Here is a 9,239-nt window from a genome sequence, read left to right on the forward strand (position 1 = left end):
CACGCTCAGTCTTCCTCGAATACTTACTAAATTGATTATCAATCACTCTCGAAATATAATAATGAATATTATTTTGATCAAGGGACCCGCCTTAAACATTGAATACTAACATTTGTCTTTTCAGTAGTTTTCATATACACCCTAATCTTAATAAATACATATATCATATAGATGTTTCGCTTGAATAATCCGTTAGAGAGACTACTCTTTGAATTGTATCTAAGTGTATCGACTCGTCACTTTGATTCTTCGATACAGGTTTTCTCGACGTATAAGAATCTTCTTCGCTTGTTGTAACGTTCGCAATTTTTATATTTTTCTCCACGTTTTCCTCATCTTTAAACCGTACTTCATGAGTAATTTCTTTCGTGATCTTATCTGTATATTCCTCCATACATTCATGGCTAGATTGCGGTTGTTCATCTTTTGGTCTGTAACGATCTTTCAAGGTACTGACGAATATAGGCTCTGCATTCCTCTTGGGTGTCTCCGGCGGCTCGTTCGATAATCTCGTTGAATTCGTAGCCGCTCTCATTCTTAAAGCGTGGATCTTGTCGCGATAAGCCTTAGCGTAGTTCTTGTATCTGGTCAGGTCCGATAGGATAATCGAGAGTCGATCGGCTTGATCGAGATAAACCTCTTTCTGCTGATAAGACCTATACCTATGACAGCATTCGGCCATTTTTAGAAAATGTTTAACAAAGAAATCCAACAGAGCAGCCAACCTTAAACCTTCCAATTTGGCACAGCGTTCCTAAAAGAAAAGAAGAAGAGAAAAATGAGAGACGCGAATATGAGTTGACCGTGACTCTTGATCCATTAATCATAAAGAGGAATGAAGATAAGATTAGATTTGCGAAGTGTCGTGTAACATTATGGATTGATTTGGCGCTTTTTGTCTGTGAATAATCGTTTACGATAGTGATATATTACGCTAGATTGCTCTCCAATCGATTATATATTCCAATCGATAATCTTATCGCTTGAGGAACTTACCGAGATCTCGACGATAAAATCCATGGCCTTGCGTGGGGTGATAAGCGTTTTACTCGTAATCACTCGCGTACTACAGTTTTGCTGATCCTTCATTCGAGCGGTGTCCCAGACTCCACTAGATCTATTGTAAATCTCTTCCCTATGGGACTCTTCGGTTGTTCTCGGCATGTCTATGGCCGGGTTAACTACGGCTAACCGCGGTTGAACTGTCAGTATCTTGAATAGCTTCGCAAAGTCCAATCGTGGAAAGAATTTGTCACTATACTTGATGTTCTCCATTGCATGGAACACGTACATAATAGGATTATCAATTATCCTCTTTAGTTGTTTCTGGCTGCGCAACAGATCGTCGCGCGACACTTTGCTAAACACATTTTTGTCACGGACGAAATAGTCAGGCATGGTCGGCTCGTTTTGCTTGATGCAGCAATGAAGACTCCTCAGCAGCTTGTTTAGACACTCACCGGTCCGATTGTCAGGCCACTGCGAAGGCCCGTCGTTTTTTTCAATCAACCAGAATAGCTTGTTTCTAATATGAAAAGTCGTCAGACCATGCATGGTATCCAGGACTGGCCTTAAGAATGTTTTATGAAGCATCAGCGCGATCAAGTACACTTGTACTTGCGAGCGGGTCATGCAAGTCTCCAGATAACGTTCCGCGGCTGGAAACATCAATTGCCATTCGATTTCCTGATGTATATTCTTTTTGACATTTTCATGTTTCGATGAAAGATTTCTTTTGCTTGGTAGAGAATTTTCGGGTACCACATAACAACCAAAATCCTTCACCTTGCCAATATCGTTGTAATCAGGCCACGTGCTTCTCGGTCGATCTAACCATTCCAGAGCGAATTCCGGCCATTGCAGCCATATCGTCGGCGTGATTTCGTAGGATCCGATCTTACGCATTTTGAGGCTATGCGATTCTATCATTTTATCGTAGTAGATAACCGAATTTTCCACGCGATTTTGATCGTTTGGTTTAAAATCTAGCAGCTCGGCCAGCTGATTTACAAAGAGATCGACAAAATGGTTCATAAACATCTCACTGCTAGTATAGAAGGCTTTGCAGTCATACTGCCTCTCGGCTATCCTGAGGCGAAGCTGCTTGTTATTTTGTAGTTGCCTCGGTTTCTCTCCTATTCTGTAAATATTGCCTTTGTTATTGATCTTGACTTCCTTGAAGCACTGCGGCGGGATCATCGAGTTAGGATATGTCTTGCTTGTCGCGTTCATCTTATTATGCTTTATGTTACGTCTAGCCTTTGCAGTAGAAGACACAGTGTGATAGCTCCCTTCGCTATGGTAGCCGGAACTCAAGCTGCTCGGTGGTCTAAAGACTTTTGCTTTCACTGATTTCGCAGATCCAGGTTGTTGATAACTTTCTTTCCTGATCTCCAATTCGCTATTCGACCACGTTTTCTTGCTGTGACTTCTTTGGTTCTCCACCGAAGATATATGCTCGCAGTTAGACTCAGTTTTGATGTGATTGGATGAAGTCCTATAAATATTTTCATGCGAGAGAGATATTTGATCTTCATATATCGTTTCATCATTGTATAAATTGGAGAGAGATCTATTACTAAAGGTAGAGGTCTGTAGACCTTTTTTCTTCATCAATATCATGTTTGAATTACGACTGTAAATGCTCTCATTGTCGCTCTCGTCGTATGTTTCATCATTATTGCTAAGATTCCTCTGATATGGCGTTTCATCGAGACATCGTAATCGTACATACCCTATTGACAGAGTTCTTGTAATTTTAGAGTCACAAGAGAATGCTATTACAATTATTAATCAATTTTTTCCCTTAACAACGTCATTTAAGTTGTATGTCATTTCTTTTACAGTAATTAAAGAAATTCAATCTTAATACTCAGCAAGAGAGAATATCATATATTTTATTAAATTTTTGTTAATCTATATCTACTATTAGAGAAATAAATTATTATATATATTTATATATTAAAATTAAAGAATTTATATAGAAATAATTTTAATTTATTTACTCTTTTTCTCTCTTTTTCTTCCTCTCTCTCTCTCTCTCTCTCTTTGCTTTACATATGTACATATATATTATTTGTATAAGACTTTATCTTTTTTATATATAACATATTATATTATTTTATTTTATTATACATATATTAATTACAAAGTTTTTCTATGTTATAAAAATCTTATATGCTATCGTACCAAGAATTAAATATTTACTCTCAATCAATATATAAATAAAAATTTTATTAATAAAAAATTCTATTAAATTCTTATTTAAATAGAGTAAACAGAGGGAGAAAGAGAAGGAGTTCTTTAATTTAATTTATTTCTCATTTAAAGCTTATTGTTCTCTTAAAAATTCGAAAAAATATTTTTAAACATTTTTAACTCAAAAACTATTGATATCGCCCCAGATATTATTGCTAAAAACAAATTTAGATTGAGTCATGTCTATTGTGCAAAAAAAAATTATGGAGAATCTGTAATAATCTATACAAACTTTATAATTTGAAGCAAGTTTACTTACCTGGATTTTCACTCGATTGCACCATCATATTATATGTAATCCCATTGTTCAGACTACTATATTCTGGTTGATATTGCTGTTCTGTAATTTCGATATTGTTGTATACAATATATATGCGGATGGGTTGCAGTGGTTCTTCAATAAGATCGCCAGTCTGCCTCTTCGAAGTGAAATTGATATTGTGCGCGATATATTCCTGAAGAATGTCCGGTAATAAAACATGCTTTTGAGGTGGCAGTGTTTTATTTAATTTAGCTTCATAGGATGATGCCAGAGTTTCCTTAATTTGAATTATATCTCTGTAAAAAAATTTACAACAGTTTGTTATAATGTAATTTATCATTATTAACATGGATAATTAAACGAAAGTTGAAATAGTAAACGAAAGTTTACGTAATATATGTCTTTATTAAAATTTATGTGAACTGTGCACACACACACATTTATTTCATTATAATTTATTAAAACATTAACATGAGTATATAGAAATATTTAAAACATTCGTTTTACAAGTATAATAATATAATTCGCAGCTTTTTAGTTTATATAAATGAAAAGATCTTGTTATGCGGGAACATGCGTGATCATCAATCTTGACAAGAGTTTAAATAATCTCGACAGGCGTTTAATTATATTGGAAATTAAGAATCGAGAACAATGCGAAGAATAAGAATACACTTCCTCTGGCCAATCTTGATATCATGCCAAAAAATATCTTTTATTTGTGGCCTAAATTTGTAGATTAGATTAAATCAAGATGAATGATATCGATATTCTTTGATCAATATATAAAATCAACAAGGTAATTCCCAAGTATTTTCAAAAAATTTCTCTGCATGATACGAATCATATTCGTACGAATAGTACAGTCATCTTCTATAAATAAATTAGCACTAATTTAACTGTGTTGCGCTTTGTTTATTAATAGTATAACAATTTGTATGAATATATATAACAACTGAATATATTAACAACAACAATTGACAACAAGAAAATATTATATTCCATTATGAATTTCCTATGCACTCTTGATGACAAATGTTACGAATTATCACTAACCCACAATTGCAACGAATCACCGTTAAAAATTAAATGCTTACTCCTCGTAATTCTCAAAGAACTGGACACACATCATGAGATTGTTTAAAATAAAACTATTAGGATCTTCTGCGATGGTTTTCCTCAATAGCTTCAATTCCACATCTTCATTATCATTTATGTGTTTGCAGGATTTGATAGGTGGTTTAACCGGTTTTGATTTCCAGATTCCCATTTTCACTTTCACACAATAATATAACAAAGTGCACTCTAGAGATGGCCACGTGGCGAGTGTCTCCACGTGAGAAGCGCGTCTTCGGCAACTATAATTGGTGCGCACCGTTTACACCACTCAGATCACTTAAATTCATTATACCGACACTTTCTCATCTTAATTTCAAGGTCAGCGATAGCGAGAAAACGGCATTATGTGTGCATGCGTAAGAACACGTCGATGACCGATGAGACAGTAGTTCTCTTGCGGGGTGGTGGTGTCGATAAATAGCTATCTCTGGCCTTATCGCAAGGGCGTTTTTAATTGGCGGCGTATCGGATATCGATAAACAAGCTCGGTCTAAAATACTTGTGAAAAATCGCATCGATATCGATACGATAAAACTTTGATATTTCACTGGCCTTGCCAGTGTGTCCAGCACTTTCTTATTATCATGGGCTGGCATATATAATTACAAGGATACAATATATTAGCCATAAATTATTTTCATTACCGTTTCTTTTATTTTTATATTAATAATATTGACTAGAACGTATATAAGTAATAATAATAAGTTATCATACGCAAATATGTATTGTCCCTTGAAACACAATCAAATTTTTATATTATTTCCTAGAATTATAGTATACACGCGAGTAACGAGTTTAATTCATTTTTTGTAACATCACGTATAGCGTAATACGTGAATGCGATTATTATCTAATTTGTGCTAAATTTCTATGTTAAACTCCTACCAGAATAACTTGACAAATTGCAGAATAATTAATTCTGGAACAATATAATGCACAATTGCAAATAGATATTGTTTTTCAATATACCTTTAATCATTTTCAGAGGAAAATAATTCTACTCTATCTTCTAATCATCTACTTTTGGTAGATGAATATATCAAAAATTTAGCGTTATATATATATATATGCTTTAAAGATTATGTCATGCATTTATCACAATTTATGAATATTCATAATTATAAGCGATTATCCCAGCTTTTTTTGCTGTTATATCTTATAATGAATTTCTGCAATGCAGATAGAATTAATGGAATGGACGTTTGAAAATATCGCTGTGAACAAGGATTCTAGTCCGAGCAATCATCTTGCTGACTTTTTGTCAAAAAAGGAATTTGATCTTGTGATTAATCTATCGATACATGATTATCGAACGAGAAGGCTAGCAATCGATTATTCTATACCTTTAATCGCGGATGTCAAATGTGCGAAGCTTCTAGTCGAGGTAAGTATTTAAATTTAAACCTACAAAAATATTAAATATAAAATTGTATGTGTAAGTATTAAATAAATATGTATAAACGATAAATTTTAGCTGCCAAATATATTTCAAAAAATAAAATTTGATTCAACATAATGACTAAAATTAGCTTAGGTAACCATTACCTTTTTATTTAAAACTACATTCTATATTACTCTTACGTCAATGATCAAAGATCATTTTTGATAAATAAGATTATATTACTCATTCTTGCTCGTATAATTTGGCTCACATTGTAGATAAGGTATATTTAAGTACAAAGTTTACGCTGTCAGAAATTACATATTTTAGGATTATATTAATAGAACATTTCTCGATTTTTATTTATATACAAAACGCAAAATATCATTGTTTATACAACAGGAAGAAACATTTTATAACTAAAAATCAAAGTTTATTCCAAATCTATATCTAATATTCTTATATATTGATATTTCAAAAACATCTAGTGGGGTTTTCTGTTATAAAAACGCATAATATATATCATCTTTCATATTGCCATTAAAATTTAACTAATCATATTGCGCTCTAATCATATCGTAATAAAATTACGACAGGCGCGCATAAATTTTATTTAAACAAATGTAATATTTCTATTAAAAGTTCTGTATGCAAAATGGTAATAATAATTGTTTCAAAATTATTGATAATTTCTTTAATCTTTATTGATAACATTCCTTTTATTTAAACAGCTATAAAGATAATTAGTTTTCCTGACATGGCGAACCGCGTTGCAAAATACAGATAACGTTAATTATATGTATGCTCGAATAATTTTTTGATAAGATATTAGAAAAAACAAATTTTATGTAAAAGAAAAAAATCATTACTTTTATTAAAATTTATTTTAAAATAAATTTTTTTTTTGTAAAAAATAATGATGCTTATAGTATGTTAGAATTGTATAATAATAAGAAGAATATTAATTTTTAACTCATTCCCGCGTAAATAATTTTTTATCAAAAGAAACAATATCTCTCGTTAATTATTCAAATACATCTTTTGTATAATGATCGCTATATACGCGCAATCACTTATTTGCGTTATTTATAAATAGATTATGCAATCGTGTAATATAAATATGTACTTGTGGTAAATGACAACGTACAATTTTATATATATATGTAATCTTTCATCTTTATATAGGAAATTATCATTTATCGAATGTGTAATGTTGAGCATAGCAAAAAAACATCAAGACTTTTAGTATGCTTGCTAATACCAAGGAAAACAGGTATTTGCTAAACTGTGAAACTTTTAAAACTTTTAATTATTTGAAACTTATTTGTCTTATTATGACATAATGTAATTAAACCATCGTAAACAAAGTATTTTACTTACAAGTGTTCAAGAAGCTGGTTATTAAACCACGAAAGACTGGAAGCAGATGATTGTAACATGTAAAAAGTATTTCAAAAGAGCAAATGAAATATTTCTTTCTGTGTTTACGGGATAATTTGAAAATAAACTATTATATATTAAAAACTGATCGTTGGAATGAGCGAGATAAATTTTTAACATCGTAATATTCTATAATAACAATAGCTTACAAATGATATTTTTATTGTCATATGAACAATAGTAATTTTTTGTATAATTAAAAAACTATTCACACACATGTTTGTTTATTAGTGCGCGCAAAAAATAAATATCTTACATAAATAGTTTAAAATTAACTAGATTTTGTATATTTTTTGCTTATGTAAAAGAAAACCTCACTTTCTCACATCTAAAATTGTTAATAGTTTCACAAATTGGGAAAATTTTTAATTACGAAATATTTTTAATAATTTGCCATCGTAAGATGATTAAATTATTTATATTATCTATACTGTAATAGAGTGTGCTGGTTCGCATGTAAAGCTGTTTTGCATGTTTTTTCTTCTTATTTATTTATTTTTTTTTTCCAGGATTTCAAAAGCTGGCCTAAAGAATATTCTTTGTGTGTGCATGCGGAAGGACAAACTATAGCTGCGATTCTACTGCTGGCGGAATTGCATAATAGGCCGATTCATATATGTCACGTGGCACGTCAAGAGGAAATACAATAGAAATTATACGCAAAGTTAAGGAAACCTAACTAAATTATAAAATCAAAGTACTTTTATAAAAAAATATATAACAAACAGCAATAATTGAGATAATATATTGTAGTAATAATAAGTAATAAAATTAAAAGTTAATCTTTTTAATGTGATTATAAATTTTATGTTTAAAATTAAAAACAAATATTTAAATTTATATTTTAAAAATTATTTTCGGATTTTAAATGATAAGGTATTTCTCTAAAGATATCAATCATTTATATATTGCATATATATTTTTGCAGGGATTGGCAGTTACGTGCGAGGTATGTCCGCATCATTTATTCCTTTGCCAAGATGACTTGGATCGGATAGGCAGCAAAAAAGGTCAGGTATGACCTATTCTAGAAATAAAAGAAGACCAACAGGCTCTTTGGGACAATTTGGATGTTATTGATTGTTTTGCAACCGATCATGGTACGTAAAGATTTTTTCACTATTTCTCCAATTTTGATTGGAGAATATAATTACGTGACACAAATTGTACAATACTTTTTAAATTTAAATTTGCACTATAATTTCAAAGTAAAATAAAAACATCAATATCTTGAAATGATAATAATCAACATTATTCTACAATTCAAAGATAAAAAAATGAATGTTTCATGTTCGTATAACATCTACTTTATTTTGCTTTTAAGACATACAAGAATATTCCTTTTGTTCTGGGATATTGATATTATATCGGATACTTGCATTTATTTAGAAATAATAAGCAATTAGTGTTTTGATAAAAATGAATGTTTTGATAATTTACAAAATTATTGCTTATGTATGTGTATCATTTATTTAATTGAAAAAGATAGGTAATTTTTAACTAGAAATAAGATGTATAATTTACATCTTCGTTTTGAAATACCGATTCGTATTTAAGCTACATATACTGTGCAAGAAAAGACTTCCGACAAACCACCGCCAGGATTTCCCGGATTGGAAACAATGCTACCGTTGTTACTAAATAATATGCATGAAGGAAGATTGACTATGAAGGTATTTACTTTTCAAGTGTATTGTAAAACTTTCAACGACGCTTGGCTGACGTAACGAATAAAGAATGTTGATAAGCATTTAGTACTCTGCGTTGATACCACTGCTT

At 31.1% G+C, this 9,239-nt stretch overlaps 1 protein-coding gene across 1 annotated transcript; it reads right to left on the reverse strand.

The window, feature by feature from the left end:
• Positions 1-163: 163 nt before the first annotated feature.
• On the reverse strand, positions 164-4,883 carry LOC138941750 (uncharacterized). The gene is made up of 4 exons (XM_070311640.1): positions 4,618-4,883; positions 3,518-3,816; positions 997-2,735; positions 164-754 (listed from the first exon to the last, which is right to left on the reverse strand). Exons 1-4 carry the CDS (start codon positions 4,788-4,790, stop codon positions 164-166), a joined length of 2,802 nt encoding a protein of 933 aa, XP_070167741.1. The 5' UTR covers positions 4,791-4,883.
• Positions 4,884-9,239: the final 4,356 nt, after the last annotated feature.

The sequence above is a fragment of the Polyergus mexicanus genome, unplaced genomic scaffold (assembly GCF_030449975.1).
Source record: "Polyergus mexicanus isolate NDT 795.1 unplaced genomic scaffold, iyPolMexi1.0 SCAF_2, whole genome shotgun sequence".
NCBI lineage: Eukaryota > Metazoa > Arthropoda > Insecta > Hymenoptera > Formicidae > Polyergus > Polyergus mexicanus.

What these genes read in the sequence shown, in the direction of transcription:
- LOC138941750 (XM_070311640.1), bottom strand. Translation starts at nt 4,790, where the DNA reads ATGGGAATCTGGAAATCAAAACCGGTTAAACCACCTATCAAATCCTGC. An exon ending in TTCTTTGAGAATTACGAGGA is followed by an intron (nt 3,817 to 4,617) that starts GTAAGCATTTAA and finishes ATTTTTTTACAG; the next exon opens with AGATATAATTCAAATTAAGG. An exon ending in GCAATCGAGTGAAAATCCAG is followed by an intron (nt 2,736 to 3,517) that starts GTAAGTAAACTT and finishes CTCTGTCAATAG; the next exon opens with GGTATGTACGATTACGATGT.